This window comes from Heterocephalus glaber, unplaced genomic scaffold (assembly GCF_053883595.1).
Source record: "Heterocephalus glaber isolate CG9 unplaced genomic scaffold, H.glaber_assembly_v1.0 deba00001461, whole genome shotgun sequence".
NCBI lineage: Eukaryota > Metazoa > Chordata > Mammalia > Rodentia > Bathyergidae > Heterocephalus > Heterocephalus glaber.
In genome coordinates, this window is record NW_028258308.1 from 7,362,041 (window position 1) to 7,387,466 (window position 25,426).

The 25,426-nt window shown below is 34.9% G+C and overlaps 1 protein-coding gene and 1 pseudogene across 1 annotated transcript in view; one reads left to right on the forward strand and one right to left on the reverse strand.

Moving 5' to 3' along the window:
• Positions 1-25,426, forward strand: part of Galntl6 (polypeptide N-acetylgalactosaminyltransferase like 6) — a 1,152,292-nt gene that overhangs the window by 1,027,578 nt on the left and 99,288 nt on the right. Inside the window, exon 8 of the mRNA XM_004852932.3 lies at positions 8,127-8,244. Within this exon, the coding sequence (XP_004852989.1) occupies positions 8,127-8,244 (118 nt within the window). The remainder of the gene's footprint in view (positions 1-8,126; positions 8,245-25,426) is intronic.
• LOC147826724 (U2 spliceosomal RNA) lies at positions 18,522-18,600 on the reverse strand (annotated as a pseudogene).

Consider the following 25,426-nt stretch of genomic DNA (forward strand, 5'->3'; position numbering starts at 1 on the left):
AAATTCCAGAAACTCAAAAAAATAAATAAATAATAAAAAATAAATAAAAATACATCAATAAATAAAAGAGTCCAGAAACTCAACAGAAGAACAAAGTTCTACAAGCAGTTAGAGAAAAGAAACAAATCACATACAAAGGAAAGCCCATCAGAATCACAGCAGACTTTTCAACACAAAGCATCAAGGCAAGAAGAGCTTGGAGTGGTGACATATTCCAAGCCCTAAAAGAAAACAGCCTCCAACCCAGATTGATGTACCCTGCAAAACTATCTTTCAAAATGGATGGAGAAATAAGATACTTGCATGACAAAGAGCACCTTAGGAACTTCTTGAGTACCAAACCAGCCCTCCAAAGAATTTTACGCAATACCCTAGGAACAGACATTGAGGATCACAACCCCAGGAAGCAAAGCAGAATGAACTCATCTGGCATGACAAGAAATTAAAGTAAAGGGGGAGAACCCAACAAAAAGAAAAAGTCACGGCAATTATAAGTCAGCAGGTTTCAATTATAATCATCAAAGTTAATGGTCTCAATTCACCAATCAAAAGAAACAGACTGGCAGAATGGGTCAAGAAGCAAAATGCAACAATATGCTGCATACAAGAAACACACTTAATTCAAAAGGAAACTCATAGACTGAAAGTTAAAGGGTGGAAAACAATACTCCATGTGACAGGAACCCAAAAAAAAGAAGGAGTAGCTATCCTCTTGGCAGATCAAGTAGATTTCAAACCAACACTGATTAAGAGAGATGAAGAAGGACACTACATCCTTGTAAAGGGAACAATCCAAGAGGAAGAGATGACAATCATAAATATCTAGGCACCAAACACTAGTGAGCCCAACTATATAAAACAAATACTAACGGACATGAAAAGTCATATATGCACTAATACAATGGTAGGGGGGACCTCAACACCCCACTGTCACAAATAGATAGATCAACTAGACTAAAAATAAGTAATAAAAAACTAGAACTCAATGGAACTCTTGAACAAATGAACTTAACAGATGTTTATAGAGTCTTCCACCCCACAAAATCAGAATACACATTCTTCTCAGCTGCACATGGGTCATTCTCAAAAATAGACCACATACTCACACATAGAACATGTTTAAGTAAGTGTAAAGGAATTGAAGTTATCCCCTGTATATTATCAGACCATAGTGTGATGAAATTGGAGATCCATAGCAAAAGAAACTCAAAAAATTTCATAAACACGTGGAAATTGAACAACACACTTCTGAATAACCAATGGGTCACAGAGGAAATTAAAGAAGAAATCAGACAGTTCCTTCAATTAAATGACAATGACAATACAACATATTGGAATCTATGGGGCACAATGAAAGCAGTCTTACGAGGGAAATTCATAGCATTGAATATGCTAATTAGGAAAACAGAATGAGCCCAATTAAAAAACCTGATGCTGCACCTCAAGCTTCTAGAAAAAGAAGAGCAGGACAACCTCAGAGCTCATACAAGGGAGGAAATTATAAAGATTAGAACAGAAATCAATGCAATGGAGACTAAGAGAACGATACAGAAAATCAGTGAAGCCAAGAGTTGGTTCTTCAAAAGAATCAACAAAATTGACAAACCCTTAGCCATCCTTATCAGAAAAAGGAAAGAAAAGGCCCAAATCCATGCAATTAAGAATGAAAAGGGTGAAATTACAACACACCCAGAAGAAATCCAGAGGATCATCAATACCTACTTTGAGAACCTATATGCCAGTAAGATGGAAAACACAGAAGAAGCAGACAAATTCCTAGATACATATGAATTACCAAAGTTGAACAAAGAAGACCTAAAAATTCTAAACAACCCAATATCAACCACTGAAATTGAAAATGTAATTAAAAACTTATCAACTAAGAAAAGCCCAGGCCCTGATGGCTTCCCTGCTGAATTCTAAAAGACATTTAGAGAGGAACTGCTGCCACTACTGTTTAAACTCTTCAATGAAATTGAAAGGGGAGCAATACTCCCAAATTCATTCCTGGAAGCAAGCATCACCTTGATCCCCAAAGCAGAGAAAAACCCAACCAAAAAGGAGAACTATAGGCCAATCTCACTAATGAACATAGATGCAAAAATCCTTAATAAGATACTGACAAATAGAATGCAGAAGATAATCAAGAAGATCATACACCCTGATCAAGTGGGATTCATCTCAGGGATGCAGGGATGGTTCAACATATGCAAATCAATCAATGTAATACACTATATCAATAGAGCCAAGGACAAAAAGCATATGATGATCTCCATAGATGCAGGAAAAGAATTTGACAAAATCCAACATGCATTTATGATAAAAACCCTACAAAAATTGGAATAGATGGTCTTTACCTCAAACTGATAAAAGCCATCTATGAAAAACCAACAGCCAATATCATACTAAATGGCCAAAAACTGAAATCCTTCACACTAAAATCAGGAACAAGACAAGGATGTCCACTATCACCACTCTCATACAATATAGTTTTAGAAACATTAGCCATGGCAATTAGACAAGAGAAAGAAATAAAAGGAATAAAGATAGGAAAGGAAGAAGTCAAATTGTCATTTTTTGCAAATGACATGACACTGTATATAGAAGACCCCAAGAACTCCACCAAAAGTCTTCTAGACTTAATAACCAAATTCAGTCAAGTAGCTGGTTACAAGGTCAACACACAAAAATCAATAGCTTTCCTCTACACCAATGACAGACTCACTGAGAGAGAAATAGGGCAAATAATTCCTTTCACAATAGCTTCCAAAAAACTGAAATACCTAGGAATCACCCTAACGAAAGAAATCAAAGACCTCTTCTCTGAAAACTATAGTACTCTGAAAAGAGAGATTGAAGATGATATCAGAAAATGGACAGACGTCCCCTGCTCCTGGGTAGGAAGGATTAATATAGTGAAAATGGCCATACTTCCTAAACTGCTATATAGATTCAATGCCATTCCAATTGAGATCCCAGCAGCATACTTCATGGACCTTGAGAAAACAATCCAAAAATTCATTTGGAACAAGAAGAGACCCAGAATAGCAAAAGCAATTCTAGGTAACAGAGACATGGCAAAAGGTATCACAATCCCCAACCTGCAACTCTACTACAAAGCTACTGTGATAAAAACAGCATGGTACTGGCCAAGAAACAGACTTGAGGACCAGTGGAACAGATTACAAGATGCAGAAACAACGCCAGACACACTCAGCCATCTCATCTTTGATAAAGGAGCCATACACCCTCACTTAAAGATAGCATCTTTAATAAATGGTGCTGGAAAAATTGGGCTTCAACTTGCCAAAGATTAAAACTAGACCTCTATCTCTCACCATGCACTAAACTAAAATCAAAATGGATTAAAAATCTAAATATTAAAATAGAAACTCTGAACCAGTTGGAACAGAGGTTAGGTAGAACCCTTGAAGACATCAGTGTAGGAAAAGATTTTATGAACAAAACCTCAGTTGCCCATGAACTAGCATAAACAATCAACAAGTGGGATCTCTTCTTATTAAAAAGCTTCTGCACAGCAAGAGAAACCACCAGCAGTGTGAAGAGACAACCCACGATGTGGGAAAAAAATCTTCACCTGCTCTTCCTCAGACAAAGGTCTACTATCTCGAATCTATAAAGAACTTAAAAAGATCAGACCTCCCAAATTTAAAGACCCAATCCAAAAATGGGCATCTGAAATGAACAGACATTTCTCAGACAAAAAAGTAGAAATAGCAAATAAATACATGAAAAAATGTTCAACGTCACTGGTCATTTGAGAGATGCAAATGAAAACAAGGCTGAGATTCCACCTCACTCCAGAAAGAATGGCTGTTATCATGAAATCAACCAATAACAAATGGTGATGAGGCTGTGTGGAAAGAGGAACCCTTCTCCACTGCTAGTGGGAGTGTAGACTGGTGCAACTACTGTGGAAATCAGTATGGGGATACCTCAAAGAACTAGGACTGGAAGTCCCATTTGACCCCACTATTCCCCTGCTGGGGATCTTCCCCAAAGAATTCAAAGAATCATACCATAGTGATATATGTGTGCCCATGTTCATAGCAGGACAGTTTGTGATAGCTAAAACTTGGAAACAGCCCAAATGCCCATCAACTGGAGACTGGATAAAGAAAATGTGTTTTTTTTATAAAATGGAGTACTATTCAGCCATAAAAAATGAGAAATTAGAGACATTTATACCTAAGTGGATGCACATTGAGGAGATACTCTTAAGTGAAATAAATAGGACACACATGTATAAATACTGAATAGTTTCTCTGGTGTGAGAAACTGAAAGTGTAAATAAGGACTAAAATGTATAATAGGCAATGTGAAATAGGAAGAAATGGGGCAAAGGGGAAGGAAGTGGGAGGGCTAGGGGAAAGGATAGAAGGGAATGGGATTAATATGAGAAAATGGAAAAATAGGAACAAAATCTTTGTAAATAGGAATGGAGGGGTTGAAGGGAGGGCTGGGCAAGGGTGAAAAATAAGAACCATGAGAGATTATATAAAGGTGCAAGTTTCCAATGATGAATGTCATTGTATCGTATACCTAAAATGTACCAATTATTAGAATGAATAATCGATAATGCAAAATAGGAAGAAAAGGTCCAAAGGGGTGGGGATAGTGGGAGGGGCAGGGGAAAGGAAAGAAGGGAAAGGAAAAATGATGAGAACTGGAAAAAATGGAAATAAAGTCTGTAAATAGGTAAGGGTGGGGGGTGTGAAGGGAGGGCTAAGAATGGAGAAAAAATAAGAACCAAGATGCATTATGTAAAGGTACAATTCCCAATGAGAAATGTAACTGTGTTGTATACCTAAAATGTACCAATTAAAGAATTTAACAAAAAAAAAGTGGGTTTTTTTTAGAAAATGGAGTACTACTCAGTCATCAAAAATGAGAAACTAGAGACATTTATAGCTAAATGGGTGCACATTGAGGTGAAAGTCTTAAGTGAAATGAATAGGACACTCGTGTAAATACTGAATAGTTTCTCTAGTGTGAGAAACTGAAAGTGTAAATAAAGACTAAAAGGTATAATAGATAATGTGAAATAGGAAGAAAAGGGGCAAAGGGGACAGGGAAGTGGGAGGGGTAGAGGAAAAGAAAGAAGGGAATGGAATTAATATGAGAAAATGGAAAAATGGAAACAAAGTCTTTGTAAATAGGGAGGGATGGAGTGGTTGAAAAGAGGGCAGGGAAATGATGAAAAAAATAAGAACCAAGATAGACTATGTAAAGGTGCAAATTTCCAATGATGAATGTCATTATATTGTATACCTAAAATGTACCAATAAAATTAATTTTTTAAAAAGAGTACTGGAGTGGCTATGTTAATGTCAACACAAAATAGGGGACTGAGCAGATGGGTTCATGGTCACACAGAAGTACATGTGAATCAAATGCTACAATGAAAATAGGAGCAACCCACTGTATGTCCATCATACATCAACCAAGCTCTTTTTTAAATTCATGTACAAATGAGTAACCACATAAATAAAAAGGTTGTTTCTTACCAGTCATTTACATCCATCAAGATAGGAGACACTAATTCATTTGAGGCTTGCTTGAAACTCAATAAAGAGAAAGATGAGATGATCCATATGAATGTCTCTTATTATGAGTCTAACCTAAAATGCAATACGTGATTTATTTTTTAATTTAAAAAACAAGATTATTGTGTTTCTAACAAATTCTCTACAGTAAAAAAAAAAATCACTTTTAGACTTTCCTTGCCCAATACCTGTATCACCATATTTGTGATAACTCTATGAATGTAAATTTTCATGCACTTTGGTCTCACGTTTTGGACAATCAACTGAGGATGTATTGATGCATTTATGTAACTGACAATCCTTCTCTTTTGGGTTCAGATTGATTAGGATTGAGAATTTCTGATGATGTGTAACCCAGTCCTGCAGGAGTGGGAATGTGTTCACTGAGGAATTGCACACAATAAGTGTTACAGTCCTTGTTTGTTCCTGTTTCTGCTGTAATTCTACTCTGAAATGTAGTGTGTGAAAAGTGGAAAAAAGATTAGCCTGCTGGACAGAGGGATAAAGAAATGTACATCTGATTCTAGAATTTTTATTTCTAACAAAAACATTACATGTCTGAATCCTGCTTGCCTGCCTAGGGGGAAAAAATAAGGCCTTCTTCCAGTCTTTTAATCTTTCCAACTACATAAAACATGTACCTTTAAAATATTCCTAAACTGGGCCAGGGATTTAGCTCAGTGGCACCATACCTGCCTCATAAGCGCAAGGTCCTGAGTTCAATCCTTGATACAAAAAAAAAAAAAATTCCCAAACTGAAGTAATTAGATGAAGTATGACTTTAATATACAAAGTCCCTGAAATATATGTTATATTTAAATTCAAGTTTATATTGCTCCAGTGTCTCATCAAACATTACCAAGTGTAAATCTTGTTAGTATAAATTGGTGTGCCCAGTATGTTTATACACATTTTTAAATACTGTATATCAACATTGAAAGCTTCACATTATTATTTGTAAATATCCTTTGTTTCAAGAAATTGTCAAAACTGGAACATTAACTATATTGACGATGTGTATTTTTGTGTATTCCTTGGTCTATATCAAGGTATTTCCTAATTGTTTTGTATCCATGTGTGTTTGTACTTTGGTATCATGTACAAACATTAAAACAGTGTTAAAATGTAGAAAATAAAATATTTGAAATAAAGAACCAGGGTCTAGCCCCAGATCCACCACACTTTCGTTCTAAACTGGAACGATATTATTAATTTTTCTCCCTATTTCTTCAAACCATACATAGGGATAATAGCCATAGGGTTGTTGCAAGGAATTAGCTAAATATTTTAGCCTTCATGCATATAATGAGCTCAAAAAACACACAAGAAATACCTTCAAACTTCAAAATTATTTTAGGGCAAAGCCAATCAAATGATTGTATTTTATTATATACCAATATGGCCACAATACATACTAGCATTGTTGAATACATGAGAATTATTTATCCAAAATGAATGTTAATTAATGTTTCCTTTCTAAGAAAAGAGAGAGAATGCAGAATAATACAATGTGAAAAGACAATGTTTTAAATGTATATTACATTCTGGTTGGTTATTTTATTCTAATTGACCATTTCATAGTCTACAAATTAGGCATGACCTGCACATAGTATATGCTTCAAGGATGCACCCTAAGAGATTAAAATCAAACACTATCTACAACATTTTCAACAACACCTTTATCTGTCTGATAGTGTAAGGTCTCTAACAAAATCAAATTAATTTTCTCAGTGTATCCATCATTTATATTTGTATGTTTTGCTTTAAGGCTAAATAGATGGAGAAATTTATTTCTGCCGAACATTTGTTGCAAAGCTGAACCTGAACTGCAAAACTCAATATTCAAAATATACTTCCTCTATGCCCAATCCAGGAAAATGGTCCAATAAAGATCTTATATCCACTTATAGAAAGCTATGTTGGAAAGTTTCATGCAGCTACCCATTAAAGCATATCTTGATCTTTTCTTTTTTAATTTTTATTTTTATTAGTACTTATTTCCATTACATAATGATTGCATTCATTATGGGGAGTTGGTACATGTATATACTGCATCTTAATTCTTTTTTATTCCCTTTCCCACCTCTCCCTCCCCTGCTATCCATGTCTTGGTCCCCTTCCCTTTTACAAAACTCTATCTCCCTGTTTCCTACTATCTATCTTTTATTTTGCTATTTAATTGATTTATGCTTTGTATTTCTTATGTAAGAGAAACCATGTGACATTGAAGCTTGTGTGTCTGATTTATTTCACTTAACATCATGGTCTCAAAGTGCATCCATTTTCCTACAAATGACCAAGTTTTTCCTTCTATATGGCACAGCAGTACTCCATTGTATATAAATACCACATTTTCTCTATCCATTCATCTATTGATGGACATACAGTCCACTATCAAGATTGATTTATTTTCAAATGTGCTGCTACAAACATAGCTATGCATGTATCACTATAATATGCTATTTTTAACTCTTTCTCTCTCTTTTTTTTTTTTACAAGCAAAACATCATTACCCTTGATCTTCATAGTCCCTTAAAGGTTGTTATGCTCACTTTCTAGGTCCCCTGTTATGGCTGGTGGTCTCTTTGCTGTGGATCGAAAGTGGTTTTGGGAATTGGGTGGATACGATCCAGGTTTAGAAATCTGGGGAGGAGAACAGTATGAAATCTCTTTTAAGGTAAGACCCTCTTCACACTATGCCTACACAATTTTGATAGTTCTGATTGAATATCAGTACTCTGCATTGTGACCTATATTATGAGATGAACTAATGACACTAGACATGCCACCTTCTCGGGTGAGCTTCTGCATGAGAGAAGCTACTTCTTTCTGATGTTTAAGTGAGATGTAGCAGTGCCATGTGTAAAAGTAATAATTCATGCACCAGATTTGCAGGTGGAAAAATTAGTGCACTGGCAGACTACTGCTCCACTAACATTCTTTCTAAAGCTCTTAAGGACATAAAGATAGAAGAATTAAAATGCATTAAGGAGAAAAAAATAAAGTTATTGGAACTTTTGCTCTTTGTGATTGATCAAGAAATAACAGTTAAGATTTTGATCATAACTAGTTTTTCCAAAATTCTAATAACTAAAAAGTAAACTTGAAAATATAAATCACAAATTGATGTGCTTCTTCATATAAATTCCAAATAAGTAAGCTTCACATTTATTTTTATTTGAAATTGTTCAGGTCTCATCTTGCTTTAACCATCAATGCTCAATAAAATTAAATGCTTTATTATATACACATACATAAACACTTATGGATGTGTGTGTATATATTTAGGATAGGGTGTCAAATTTTCAGGTTTTTGAATGAAAAAAATTGCCACAACATATAAACATTCAAGCAAGGCAAAAAATTATTAAAAACTCGTACTCCACTAAGATTTTTTTTTAGAAAAAGTAACCATACAAAGAAAAACTCACTTTTTTCTTTTTTCCTTTATCATAGTCATTTTATAAAAGCTCAGGTTGATATTTGTAAATATTTATACAAAAATCTCCTACCAAAGTAAATCAACTTCTGCTACTTATTTACATTATAAAATCAAACTAGTGCTTGCTGAATAAAGAAAATGAAATCTGAATATGTAAAGTCAAACAAAGAATCCAGATAGAATTTTAGAATTTTTACACAAAGAACAAATGACAAAATTGAGTTTTATTGACCTGTGGCAGCTATATTCAATACGTTAACAGAAATGTTATGTTGTTTTTAAAGGATCACAAAATAAATATCTGCAAGGAAAAATTCAGGACTATGACAGTAGGCTCAGGACATCTACATTTTTCCTCTCACAATACTGACAGTAATCCTTGAAATACCATTTATTAAATTGCTGCATTTTTACTCATTCAAACACATCTAACTTTACAGCTAAAATGCTTGTTTTTATGCTTTTATAGATACATTGTTTTAAATCTTTAAAATTTTCCATGTTCGTTGGGCTCCTCTGTAGCAATAGCTGTACACTTTGTTGCAGTGTGTATGACAGAAGTTCATGTAACAGGACTATCTATACAAACAGCATCCACTTCATTTACTTTGTGATATAAGCCAGATGTTGAGCCAATTGCTTGATATGCATTATCTAATTTTGAATCACTACCATGAAAGGTGAGTTTTAGCATTCCATTTTTTAGATAAAGAAACTGAGCCTTAGAGTTCTAAAGATTCTTATTTTTTTTAAGTTTTAAAGATTAAATAAATTATCCAATATCACTTCGGGACTAAAAATACTCTGTTTCTGCTCAATTGCAGAGACTGAAGAAACATGAAATTGTCTGACATTCAAGTTGCATCTCCTCATGTCATTCTCAAGTTTACTGTTAACCTCTTGATCTCTACCTAGTGGTTTCTGTCATTGAACAGTGGCTAATATCTCCATGAGAGCCTAATAACACAACAGCAAACTTTCTGCTGATCCTGAACAAATACTACTGCTTATCAGATACTGCCCAAAGTTTACAATAATACCTTCAACTGGAAAAACTGAATACTGCATTTGATCCTAGCATTAATGAAAAAATGTCATTGCTGAACTTGTAATATCACTGGAGTTGAAGGGAAATGTATTATTCTTCACAGTTTAAAAAGTTTTTTCTTTACCTCAAGTTCTCTTAATTCATGAAATCTTTAAGCTTAAAGGTTTAGAAATTTTCCATTACACAAGAGACAACTGGCTTTGAATGATGAACTGGATAATGGATAAAACTGCTGTGGAATGTCTGGAGAATTTGCAGAATGTACATTGCATTCTAAGTCCAAAAGTGATTTTTAGGCAAACATGGACTTACATTCTCATTTCTCCTTCACTTGTATCTGTCACATCTCTTCTGAGTGACCTGTGATTTTACTACCCTATTTCCTATTTTTCAGCTTTCTGTCATTCTGAAGGATATAATTGGAATGCATCTCTGTCATCTTTGTCTAAAACCCATGGCAACAGCTCCGGAAGTTCAGGATTAAATTGCCACAGGTTGTTTGGTTAGAATGGCAGTCTCTTTGGCAACAGTTATGTCTTCACAGAGTCCCATTTCAGACATATCCCTTCATTCTTCTCAATACTGTTTGCAGACTTTGGACTTCTAACCCTCCCAATCAATATTTGTAATATGAGAGAGACAAACTTGAAAAGGCTTTGGGAGAATTTGCATCAAAGCAAGAAGAATTTTCTGTGTGAAAAGAATCAAATGTCTTGTACACAGATAGCTCCATTAAATGGTAATAAAAATCACACATCGGCATTTTTGGACATGTCCCATAAAGCTCTATAAGTCCACACTGGGCCTCTGAAGCTTTGAGAAAGATCTATGAATGGCTGAGAGTTTGCTAGTGTATTTATTTCACACTAAAATCTAGAAATTATTATAAGTCTAAAACTTAAATATTCTAATTCAAAAGACTTTCACAAGCAGTCATTATCAGGCACTTTTTCTTGTTATATACTCTCTAAGGAATGAACCATTTTGCTAAAGTCTTTGATAAGATTCCATCACCAAGTGAAAATATTTCAGAAATTGTTTTATATGAAGGACTGAGTTTTTGGTCAAACAGTACTGTATTTTATGAACAGAGTTCTTCAATTTTCTTTCTCTCTAAATGTATTTTCTTCCCTTTTCTAAAAATCTGACATTAGGTGAGTAGATTTCCAGCACAGTATGATTTTTAGGAGTCAATTTAGGAAAAGAGCTCCCTAGAGAAATGACCTGTCCACGCAATCTCCAATCTTCAGCATCTTTTAACAGGAACATGGACTTCTACATGGCCTACAATTATCCAGCTGTCTCTCAAATATTGCTAGCTTAGCCAGCTGCTAGGGAGGGGAAAGCAGTATTGAGTCAATCATTCAACCAGCTTTTATTTAGCATCTAATTTATGTCAATTAAGGAACAATTAAGGCATTAGTTCCAGGTACTCAATTTGTAGTCGCACCTGGAGACAAAGACAATGTGCAGTGTGATGTGCCAGAGAGAGTCTAGATCTTTAAATGTTATTTACAGTTTAAGTTACTGAATCTCTAATACTTCTAAGAACATTTTACATCATTTTCCCAAAGATAAAAGTCCAAATACTAGAAATTTCACAAGATAAGTCCTTTGATTGCAGAAAACTCCTCTCAGAAAAAAATGAACATTAGTTAAGTACCCACAAGAGATTTAGAAGGCAGTCCAAGGACTCTATTCTGTAGAATTCTCCTGGTGCAAGAAAAGTTTAGATCCAGGATAAAGAGAATTAAGTTTGGGCTGCCCTTGTCCATCCCCAGGAGCACATCAACAGGTCCTACATTGATCTAAAATCTGTAGTGCGAGGAAGAGGTCTTGATCAACTGTCTGTGCAGAAACATTTAAGGCTCCAGGTGAGATAAGTATAAGTTCACCTGAGATGAACCTAACCTGCCTGGGAGCCCCACAGCCTATCAAAACCACTCTTACTGGATTATAACATCCTAGTAACTATCTTGGGTATGTGCTGTCCTGCCTATCTGGTGACCTTAAGGTCCAGATATTTAAGGAAACCCATTAATTCATTCAACAGACATGCACTTTTTAATACAATGTGCAACTCTAAGGTAAGCCCTTGAGATTCACAGACAAATATAAAAAACATCTCACACTAGAGAAGCTCCAGTAGAAGCCTGAAGAATTAATTTGCCATAATTCTTCATCCTCAGTTTGTTGGAGATATATTTTATTTCCATATTCATAGTAATAATTCAGCACAGCACACATACGATAGCCTCCTTGCTAGCCTCTCTTTCTCTTATCTTCCTCCTCTCTGAATGCATCTGACATTTCATTTTTTTCCTGATTTGCTTTATTTTCCCCTTCTAAAAGTTCATAGTTGCTCCTAATTATCACACAAATCAAATGAACCTATTGAATCCTAAACCATAAAACTTTTCATCAATTATCTTCTACTCCTAACTATTTCAATCTATACCACACACCAGATTAGCTACTATTTTCCATTTCTTCCCTCAAAACATGAAGGTCATACTTCTATAGTGGACCCTAAGTTACAACTGGCCTGACATACAAACAACTTTGGTTAATTAGGTTAATGGAAGACTCATCTGCCTCTTGTTATCTATAACATGTACCTGGGTAAACATCCAGATCTCAGCTATATTGACTTACAACCAACTTGAGTTACAACCAGCCCTCGGGAACCAATCAAGTTCATAAGTCAAGGGTCCACTGTATTTCAATCCCTATTTATTACAGAGATATTAACTTACCAGTCAGACTGGGTTCTGTTCCTGAGAAACTTATCTATTCTCTCCACTGATATTAATCACCAAGTTTCTCTGTCCACATATCATGAAAGAGATGCTATGCAGAAAATGGCAAAGGACGCCCAATAGAAGTACAACTGAGATGAGCATCTAACCCATTAATCATTAAGCATCAATTAAGAAGAGCATAAAATATCACTAACAATTTTCTCTATAATAGAACACAGAAAGGTAAATTTATTCTATTCACCAATATTCTAATGCAAAGAAGAGCAAAGCTTTTTCTCTTAAATTTAAGTCCACTAATTGGAATAAAACTACAGGTGCACAAGACAACTCAGGTTGCATTCTCTAGAACTTGAAGTTTGGGTTCCTTTAAGCTGGAATGAAAACCAGGTATGTTGATGCTATTTTAAGGCAGTAATAGAACGCTCCTGTTTTATTTTGTTTTGTTTTGTTTTCATTTTCGCTCAGTCTTTGTTAATTTGCCTACATCTAATTTGATAGCAATTTTTTCACCAACTAAATCTTTCTAAACTTTTCAAATTAGATCTCACATGAACAATAATCCCTTCCCTTTTTGCCAGTTTAAGTGTAGTTGATTAAGTTACATAATTAAAAATTTGAAAATAGCATAATCATGTTCGGGATGTGATGCATTGCCACTGAGGTAAGCATAGGACTTACCTTTTGGGAGTATTGGGAACAAACATGTACCAGTATGTTGTACTTGATGCACCTGTATGCAAAGTGGGTTCACCATGATATGAATGCCATGCAGTGCATTTATGGAAGGAAAGGAGAGTGGCAGTTAGCACATTTAACTGGCTAAACAGAGACTGAGCCCTTGCTCTCAAAAACCTTTAATAATAGAAACAGAAGAAGCTCATGTAGCAGAGAGAAAGGTTAATTTTCCAACTGTTCGGTGCTGGCTTGGGGTAAGGCTCCCCATTCTGGTCCTAGACTCCCACCACCACCACCAGGTACCCTGACCTCTTTGCAGAAAGCCCCTGGGTAGCCAGGATTTTTGAGTGGTCGGTGTCTTCCAATGATGAGTCTGTATTGGCATCAGCTTTAAATTGCTGCTCCCTTGTCTCTTCTCCCCACCTTGGCCCTCCAGGCCAGTTTCCTCTCCTATTTAAGTTGCTATTTCTCCTATTTCTCTTCCCATCCCCAGGCTTAGTCCTATGCAGCATCTTTTAAATGGTAGGAAAATCCAATCCTAAAATAAGCCTGCTGAGTTTCCTTGGATCTTACTTTCTAGTTTGGCATCTTAGTGGAAGGAAACACACCTGAAGTAACACAAAGAAGATAAAAAGCACTTTAATTTAACCAGATTAACATTTCAAGCTATAATCCTGCCACAAACAGGTACAATATAAAGTGACTAAAATACCTGGGGGATTTCAACAGACAACTTCCTATGCATTATGTGTTCTTTCATGACTTATAAAATCTTTGCCTTGAGCTACTTATGTCCAAAAGTTTTGGCTATGCTATTCATCCTATGGTGATAATAAATACAATTGGGTCCTTTAAAAAGAAAAGATAATGTTATCACCATGCACTAAACTAAGATCGAAGTGGATTAAAGATATAAATATTAAGGCAGAAACACTAAACTTGCTGGGAGATAAGTTAGGTAGAACTCTTGAAGACATTGGCATAGGAAAAGACTTTATGAACGAAACCTCAGTAGCACGGGAACTAGCACAAAGAATCAACAACTGGGATCTCATCTTATTAAAAATCTTCTGCACTGCAAGAGAAACCACCAGCAGAGCTAAGGAACAACCTACAATGTGGGAAAAAAATTTTAGCAGGTGTACCTCAGACAAAGGACTACTATCTAGAATATATAAAGAACTGAAAAAATCAGTCCCCCCAAATTTAAAGACCCAATTCAAAAATGGGCATCTGAAATGAACAGACATTTCTCAGACAAAGATGTAAAAGCAGCAAAGAAACATATGAAAAAATGTTCAACATCACAGGTCATTTGAGAGAGGCAGATGAAAACAACACTGAGATTCCACCTCACCCCACAAAGAATGACTGCTATCAAGAAATCAACAAATAACAAATGCTGGTGAGGATGTGGAGAGGAAGGAACCCTTCTCCATTGTTGGTGGGAGTGCAGACTGGTGCAAACTTTATGGAAATCAGTATGGGGATTCCTCAAAGAACTAGGACTAGAGGTCCCATTTGACCCAGCTAGTCCCCCCCTGGGGATTTTCCCAAAAGAATTAAAAGAATCATACCACAGTGATATATGTGCACCCATGTTTATATCGGCAGTTTGTAATAGCAAAAGCTTGGAAACAGCCCAAATGCCCATCAACTGGAAACTGGATAAAGAAGATATGGGGTTTTTTTATAAAATGGAGTACTACTCAGCCATAAAGAATGAGAAACTAGAGACATTTATAGCTAAATGGATGTATATTGAGGACATACTCTTAAGTGAAATATATAGGACACACGTGTAAATACCGAATAGTATCTCTAGTGTGGGAAACTGAAAGTGTAAATAATGATTAAAATGAATAATTAATAATGTGAAATAGGAAGAAAAGGTCCAAAATGGCAGGGGAAGTGGGAGAGATAGAGGAAAGGAACCAAGGGAAAGGAAAATTTATTAGAGAAAGAAAAAATGGAAACAAAGTCTATGTAAGTAGGGAAGGGTGCACAGGTAATGGGGGAAAAAATAAGAACCAAGATACATCATGTACAGCTACAACCACCCAATGATAAATGTAAATGTATTGTTTACCTAAAATGTACCAATAAAAGAATTTAAGGGAAAAAAAGAAAAAATAAAAGGTAATGAGTTTGTACTTAAAGGTCATTAAATTTAATTTTTACCCCATTCAACACTAATACAAGGCTAAAAATATACTTTTTTCCTAATTGCAAAGACAGTACACTACCTAGTTAATTTCAAAGCAAGGATTAAAAAAATAGGTTTGTTCATAAATCCATTAACCTAATTTCTCTTAGCTGAAAAAAATAGAAGACTTTTTGATCTTGATGAAAAGTGGCAACCTTCACTCTCTGAAACTACCTTAAAAGAAAATTCAGGTTCTTTCTATCTGACATATATTAAATATGAGACTTCACAACTTTTGTTATGACTTGATATAATATTGAATTTTATACTATTTAGCAAAATGCAATGGTTATTCAGTGAATACCGAGCATATTTAATCGGCATTAACCATGTAGTAAGAAATATTCAGTTCAGAGCTGGGGATTTAGCTCAGTGGTTCCTCTGCCAGCCTCAAAAGTGCAAGGTCCTGAGTTCAATGCCCCAGTACCAAAAAAAAAAAATCAGTTCTTTACTCAAGCAAAGTAACAACTGTGTCACTTCTTATAGCTCATCAAACCATACATGCTAGATTGAACCATTCAATCCCATGCAGAGCTTAAAAACAAATGTGAATTCTATAGTTTATACATAATTTGAACTCAACAAATTTTTGTAATTATCTATATTTAAATTTGTCTTATATAGTATATTAGCCACCAAAAAGCTGTTTTTATTATTCAACAATTGAATGTTAAGTATTTATAATTTATTTATAGTTTTAAAATGGGAAAGAAAGATCTCTTAGAAATCACTCAAAACAAAAAAGGGAGAAGAAACAAGGGGGAAAAAAACCCTCAATTTCCCCTCAGCCATACTATTAGCTATCCTATCCCATGAATAAGGATGAATATCATATGCAGTAAAGCTAAATTCAATATAGTAAAAAAAGAAAAATGAAATGACCACAGCTAAAACTCTCAGTTGAAGTCAGTAGATTTCAACTCTGTTCTCCAAAATAATTGCACGTATAAGGGAAACCAGCAAACCCTTCCTTCAAACAATGGCAACACATGTGATTGCTGGTGGCCAAACCTTCCCTGGATTGAGTTTGGTACAAAAAGAAGCAGCCAATGGAAGTTTGGGATGGTTCTGAAAGGCAGACTACAACGATAAGCCATATTTTCAGGAAGCACACTGTTAGTGAGGCAGATGGAGAAAAAATTACTTGATTGTAACAGCCAATCCCTGTGAGATGCAGGCAAATAATGTAAATAACTCACTCACTCAATAAATGTGTGTCATAAAATGAGTATCTAGTAATCTAGAATATAATAGTGGTCTCTCTCCTACCTTACACATGTTATTAGTAAAAAGAACTATACTCAAAAACAATAATAATTTTTACAGAAAATAGCTAAAAAACTAAAAATGGAGCTCAGTGGTAGAGTGTTTGCCTAGCACACATGAAATTTCATGTTCATCCCCCAGCATCCAAAAAATGAAAAAGAAAAAAGAGAAAGAAGAAGAGAAGGAGGAAAGAGAAGGATGAGGAAGAAAAGAAAATTAAAATACTACAAGAAAAAAATGGAAAGAACCAGGGTGGGGGGAGCCACTAAAATAATGTTACCATATATTGTTATAAATTTTTGAAAGGATTAATGAAGCAATTGACTTTGGAAATAATAATGAAGGACTACTGACTCTACGAAATTAAGGAAAATACTAAAAGACAACAGGAGATGAAAATGAAATGACAATAGTCAGAATATAATGGAAAAGTAAAAGAAAATCATCACCTACAAAATGAAGGTCATATTGAAAGCAACACAAAGGAGAAGGGACAATCTGAAACTACATAGAAGTATGAACCATAAGGTTTAAGAAAGGATTGAAGTGAAATTTAAAAATGAGTCAGGTTAAAAAATAAGAGTGTAATGGTACAAAAGGTAAAGGAGCTCAAATTAGTGCTATCAAGGAAAAACATTTAAATACTTTATGTTAAAACAAGAGATACAAGTAAAACTGTTCCAGAGAAATTAAGATTCTTATGTTTTTATGTCATCATAAAAAAGAATAAAGTTAACCAAACATCTGAATCAATGTACCAATAAAATTAATTTTAAAAAAACAAGGCTGAAATCAGATGGGCAGTCAATTCTCTAATATCACTTTTTTAAAAAAAGAAATCCTTCAAATTGGCTATAAAATTTTCAGTATTTATTTAAAAAGCTGACCAGAATAGCACACAGTAATTAAAAACCACAACCAAATTTTGCTCATAGATACTAGCATTAAAAATGAACATAAAATATTACATAATAGAATGGCTATTTAAAACTAATATACCTAATTAACTTACATTTTTACAAATAAGTTTCAGATTCGGGCTACATAGTAACAAATTCACCTTAATAGTAACTTACAATAGTTATACCTATCTGCATAGGTATGAAACACTGGAAAAAGTTGCACTTTACCTTTGATACTTTACATCTACTATGATTAAAAATGTAAATATATGTTTTTATAATTAATATTTCTCTTTTTTTTGCAGTGCTCTATATTGAACTCAAGGCCCTGCACACACACTAAGCAAGTGTTCTACCTGAGCTACATGCTCAGCCTCTCTCCCACCCCTTTTTGAGACCAGGTTCACTAAGTTGCCCAGGCTGGCCTTGAACTTGTGATCCTCCTGCCTCAGCCTCCCAAGTAGCTGAGCTTATAGAGATGTACCACTGCACCTGGCTTGTTTAATGAATATATTTTAACTCAAAAGCCACTAGCTTGCTTAATGAGAAAACTCTAGAATTTTTTCCATTATTAGTTAACATTATTTATACTATTCTGAAGATAGTAGGCACTACAATTAGACAGGAGATAAAATAAGATACATAAGAATTTGAAAAGATGAGGGAGATTTTTCATTAATTGCAAGTAATATGATGCTACACTTGATCTTAGCCAAAAGGCCGAGAAGCAATGCAAGTAATATGATCTAACTAAATAATGTAATGTGAATGAACTTAAAAATTACTACAAATTGGAGATTCAGTAAATTTCATGGATAAAGTTATGTGTTCACAGGTGTGTATTATAGGTACAAAAACACCCAACTAATAAAAATGGAAATATTACTTACAATAGCAGAAAAGAAAACCAGCTAGGAATAAACTTTGAAAATGTGTTGACGTGTGAAGAAACTTTATAATATTACTGAGGCACAAGGAAAGAAAAAGACTTGAATAAGTGAAAATTCATGAAAGTATAACTTCCTAAGTATACTCATAAATTTACTGCAACCTCAGTAAAACTGATAACATGAATTATTTTTACATTATATAAAGTGCTTTTAGTTCATAAGAGAAAACAAATAAATGAGAAAAATCAGGGAAGAAAATAATGGGCTATCCATAGCCAATAAAATACCTTGTAAAATTTGTATGAATAGCACAGAATTTAGATAGACCCATTATTAGGCTACAGTGAAGAACTTTGAAAGTATGTTGAGAAAGATTTAGAGAAACAAAAGTGGTCAGTTACAGTAGTTAAAAGTGGTACAATCTCCATAGGAAATAATTAGAAAGTATCCTTTAAAATTTTAAATGAATATATGTGTTGGCTCAACAGTTTCTTTTGTATTCATATAATCCAAAGATAAACATGTATGAAATGATACATATACAGAAAATTTATTTCAATATTATTTTATTAATTAAAAGGAAAATATCTAAATATCCATCCTTAATGAACCGATTAAATTTTCTGCCTAGATGATAGACCAAGCTATGCCCTTTAAAAAGAATGTAACTTATTCTTACTAAAATGGAATAAAATCCAAACCTATTGATAAATGAAAAAAAGTACAGAACATATGTGCAAAAATAAAAGTGAGACCATAAATGTTATTTATATTTGCTATGCATGAACTGTATGTAATATAATATATATATAAAGACTCATAAAGTAAAACTATAATACTGTGCAGTGTCACATGGAGAAAACATTCATAGACGTACTCATGTATCCAGCAACTATTTATTGAAAGCCTCCAATGTGAAAGACACAAAGAATATTATAGTCCAGAATGACACGCTCTTGATCAGACATGATGGTGCACACCTCTAACCCCAGCACTAACTAAGCTGACGAAGGAGGATCGCTGTGAGTTTGAAGCCAATCTGGGTTGTGTAGTCAGTTCAAGGCTGGCCTGAACTACACAGACAGACCCCACCTCAAAACAAACAGATAAACAGAAAAGAATGATAAATGATACACTCTTTACCTCATGGAATATAATGTGAGAAAAAAATAATTTATTAATAAATGAATAAATAATTTCTGATACTGATTAAGTATTACAAGGAAATCAGACAATATTGCAAAGCAGTAGCCCCAAAATAGAGAATAGTTGTTTGACTTACATAATGGTTTTCAAGTATTTGCATCTAAACCAAAGGAGAAGAGGGTGAACTAGGCTGCCCTGTATACTCCCCCCCTCCCCTCCATTTCTACCATACCATACCCAACACCTGACTTGATAGACATATACAGGTTCAGTTGGCCCCTCTTCAACACCTGGCTTTAAGATCTCCTTAACAGAGAGGCTTTGGATCAATGACCAGAAAAGGCCTCTGCAAATACATCTGAATCTGCAGTGATGAGTTGATATGTGTTTACATGGATATGAGGAGTGCTTAGATAAAAATCCAGAAACAAATCCAAGGTATAGATCAGGCTAATGGAGATGATGTTGGTCCACTGGGAAACCCCAAGTAAAGACAATCAGCAGTCTATTCAATGGTGCTCACCCTGGCCCTCCTTCCTCCTTCCCCAGTTCTGGATCCTAGGCAGCTCATTTTTCTCATACTCCTACAACTTCAAACTTCAAATTCCTCTCCTCTAGCTGTCAAGACAGCTCTGCTTGCAGCACATGTGCCACAGATTTCTAAGAGAAACTACAAAAGAATAACACCACAAAGAAAAGAGGGTCGTTTATTAGGTCCTGTCCCTAAGTTCTTCCCATTTCCCCTATCCACCACCTCTGCTAACTTCTCTTACCCTGGGTTCCTTATTAATAAGCACTTTCCACTTCCTCCATAGTTGTCTGAAAATACAAAAACCTTCTAGGGGGGTTAATTTATACTCCTAAAATACTTTATTTTCTTCCCTAGAAGGATGCAACTCAATCACATTGTAGAAGTATGCTCTTTTTCCCTTAAACCATCTCATATAAATTATCATGAGGATGCTTTATACAAGTGGTTGTTGGAAATAAATTTAGCCTTATAAAATGTGTCCGTTAGAAATCCTTTTTATACCATGGAAGATCTAAAATATTTTATATACCTTCTCTTTGCTTTTATGAGACAGCTATCTTAGAGACTGCTCCTTACTTCTGAGCCTACAAAGTGCTTCAAAGTCTAGTTTTATTTTGTATCTAAAATGTAACAGAAGCCATTTTATGGCACACCATATACCTTCAGATACACAAGAAAATATCTCAATTTGATCCTATGGGGTTTTTCCCTTACACTATTTAGCATAAGTGACATAAAAATATCCATTATAATTCAACATGCCCAGAATTGATCTTCCAAAGAAAATATTAAAATGACTCTAAACTCATTCAGAAATTCAAAGATAAACAGAAACAGCTGCTAAATGTCTCACAAGTCAGTTTGAAATTCATTTCAATTACCCAACAAAAGGTACCTCAGGTGTAGCAGAGCATTTTCACGTTACATTTTATGGCTATTAGATGAAAGCCTAATGGCAAATATGAATTTCTTCCAGTTGCTACTTCCATTATGTCTGATGGCATTTTCCTAATTCCCCATTTAATTTACTCTAACTTTTATAGATAGTTGTAAAATGAGTAAGACATAACAATTTACACAGCATCCAGTTCATCTAGGAAATCAATTTGATGTCCTATTGAAATCTTCATTTAATATTGAGGGTTTTTTCCAAATTTTTTGTATTTTTCTGTTGCTTTTTTCCCCTAATAAGAGACATAACCTATCACTCTAGTACTTCCAATGTGTAGGTCTATATAAACTAAGTCATCTTACCCTGAAGTTCAAGAAGTTTTTGCATTCTCTCTTATACACACACACACACACACACACACACACACACACACACAATTATCTTCCTACAATTTCCAACCCTTTCACCCAAAACCAATGACAATATTATAATGAACTTCCAGAGTATATACATATATTAAGTTAAAGGTACAGGGATTTTAACTAAGTCAGCAATCTACAGCATATAAGGCCAACGTAAACTGATCCAAAATTCCCTCTGCCTCTCCAAGCTGGGAAAGTGACAGCTGCAAACACAATTCCTGCCCTCCTGCAACACACACACCACAGACTAGCCCTGACCCCTCCCACTGATACCAGCATGCATACAAACAGCAACCACACCTCATATTGTCCCCAACACACTAGAAAAATAAAGGTTGTCTAGCAGGTGGAGCTGTACCTTATCACCATTATTCTTAAGCATGTATCCTGTGCACTTAAGAATGCTGTATATGTTACGTAGTCCTTACAACCATGCTAAGAAGTCGATTCATTACCCCAACCTTATAGAAGGTGAAAATGAGACTCAGAAAGGTGCTAACTGCCCAATTCCCAGCTGGTCCACTGTCCCAAACCATGAACAAATATAGACTTTCCCAAAATTTAAAAAAAAAAACAACTTGCAAACATTATTAAAAACTTTTTGAAGTGTTCACATTTTTAAAATTTTTGTGAAACATCTTCAAATTGAATATTTCTTTAAAAATTAATAAAAATAAGTAACATTTAAAATAAATTTCTAAGTTGATGTAAGCAAAATCCTTTGCTCCTCCCTCTGAAGCATTTGTCACTGTGATATTTATCTGAGCATTGATGCCCCAAGGTGCTTGTTTCCAAGTGTCCCTTTGGCACCCTATTTAAATATTCACCATATTTTTGATTGCCCCTCACTGATAACAGTTTACAGCAATTTCTGTCAAATAAAACTGTGGTATGACCTCATTCAGCTTATTCACTGGCTCTGGCACTGTGTGACTTCTGGCTCTTCCTCAAAGCACAAATTGCAAAATGTAAATTCTTAATTGATTTAGGGCATTTACAAGACTACAACAACACAATTAAATACACTCACAAAAGAGGACTTCCAGAACTGCTTCCAAAAGTGTCAAGAACACTGGGATAATTGTGTTTTTAGCAAGGGGGAGAATTCTGATGAAGGTTAAGGGCAATGTGTCTTTTACTATAATAAAATTTTTTTGATTTAATATTCACCACATTTTTATCACATTTCTTTTAAAAATATTTAAAGAATTTTACTTATTATAACCAGATGGTGAATCTAAAAACTTAATCAATAGATCTGCAATCCCAAGACATATGCAAATATGGTAAAAAGCAGACACTTTGCCTCCACTGTACCTTCCAAGCTGTAGAGTAATGGATTAAGGGAAATGATGGATTATGTGCTTTACCATATTTTACTAAAAGAAGTGCTATGCTCTTAAAATATTCAAATCCATATTTTCCTCCCCATGACTTACTCTTTTGAATAAACCAGCAGGTTATATTTCTGTTTGTAAGTTTCATTCCCCACCTCAATCACTGATTTAAGACTGCTTTAATGTTACTGTAAACTTGAACACTGCATCTTAAAAGCACTGATCCTGTGATTAACATATCTGAAGCTTTCCCATTACCATTCAGGTGCCTAGAAACTCATTAAATGCAAGATAGTTTGGGCAAGATTTTTTTATGTGCTGACATAACGTAGCATTTCTTACTTTGAAAAAAAAATCCTAAATAGATACTTCAAGAAACTAGAGATTTTTTTCCCCTAAAGATAAAAATCAGCATATTCTCATTAAAGATTGTTAGATACATTTTTCCAATTTCTGCTTTTGTTATATGCTGATTGACAAATAGAAAATAGTGGGCTGGGGATTTAGCTCACTGTTTATGCCGCTGGCCTCAAAAGTGCAAGGACCCGAGTTTGATCCCTGGTACCAAAAAAAGAAAGAAAGAAAAAAAAGAAAATAGTGATCGGAAAAGGTCAAATAAGCTCTTCTTTCTTTCTTCTTATCTCCACAAATAACCTCAAAGTCAGGTTTCAGAGAATAAGGTGACATGGGGGTGGCTGTACCTTCCCATGCCCTTTTCAGACCAAGCCTGGCTAAAAGGTGCAGTTTTTATTGCATCTGCCCCAGAGAAGTAGTTTCATGACAGGCATGGCCCTTTCAATATCTACCAACCAGTTTTTCAAGCTAACTTTTTTTTCTTTGTTTTTTTTTTATTTCTGAGATTGTGCCTCATTATGTTGGCCAGACTATCCTCAAACTCAAATCCTCTTGCCTCTTGAGTAGCTGGGTTTACAAGTATGCACACCACCTCACTCGGCTAACCATTAATATTTTAATTTCTATATAGTTTGTAAAGTGGTTGACCATCTAGTTTTAAGGAGATTTTTAGCATTAGTCTGCCCAAGTTATACCATGTAATCAGAAAGTTATTTTCTAATCTCCAAATCTTATTTACTTCTCTACATGTTGCTAACCTCAGCTGTTTCTTTATTGTCTTAGTACTTTCTCATCACTGAAACCCAATACCTAACACCCACAACTTAAAGAAGGAAAGATTCTGGCTCACAGTTTGTAGAGGTTTCAGTCCATAGTCAGCTGGCTCCAGGGCAGAGCATCATGGCAGAGGGGCATCACAGAGGAGAAATCCTCATGGCATGTAAGACAGGAAGCAGAGAGCAGTCAAGGGAGGAAGAGAGAGCCCCTTCCAGGCCACACCCCACTGACCCAACTCCACTGACCAGGCTTCACCTCCCAACATTATATTTAGCTATAAACTGAGCAGTGGACTAATCCTGTGAATGCCCCAACGATCCAATCACTTCCAAAACTCCCACCTATGAGCACAGGAAGCTTTGGGAAGACATCTAGATAGAAACTAAAACATTTATTTTAGAACAATCATCTTGTGAGTCAAAATAACCTTGAGACAGTTTATTATCTTGAAATTTGTGTTCAAATGTACTAGAGACCACAGCTGTTGTTTTTAATGCCAGCCACATCATGTGTTACCATTAAGTAACTTAGTTGTTGGGAATTGATCTTATTATATTAATAAACCAATAATCTACTCCATTATTCATACATTCAACAGACACAGAGCACTAACTTTGTATGAGGCATTGTTCTAGGTGCTTAAGATATGTCAATCTTTGAAAGATACAAAGATTCTTGCCTTTTTTGTAGAGAGAGGTAGGCAAAGAATGTCAGAATAAATAAGTGAGACGTCTGCTAAGCTAGTTAAGTTTTGTGAGAACAAAGAAGGCAGAGTACAAGATGAGAAAGTGTTCGAACAAGAAGATTTGGAGCTAAATTTTGAGGGAGATTAGGAAAAGAATTCCAGGCAGAGGGAATAGCCTTATGGTGGGAGAGTGTCTGGCTTGTGAGAAAAATAGAAAAGAAGCCAGAACAGCTTGAGCAGAGGAAGGGATGGAGGGAATAGTGGGAGTTAAGCAGAGAAGAAATAGGGAAATGAATGCCTTAATAAATACTTTTTGGCAATTTAGATCACCGTTTCCATGTAGTGTATTATGTTTCATCTTATACTTGATAATAATGTCCCCTTCTTATCCTCCTGACAATCAGTTTCTTACTGAAACTGATTTCATATTCCCTATGTCCAGTATAATTGCATGATTCCACTCAATTTGACATTTTCTATATCTCAATTCCAGTTTGTGGTTGATATTGAAAAGTGATTTAAA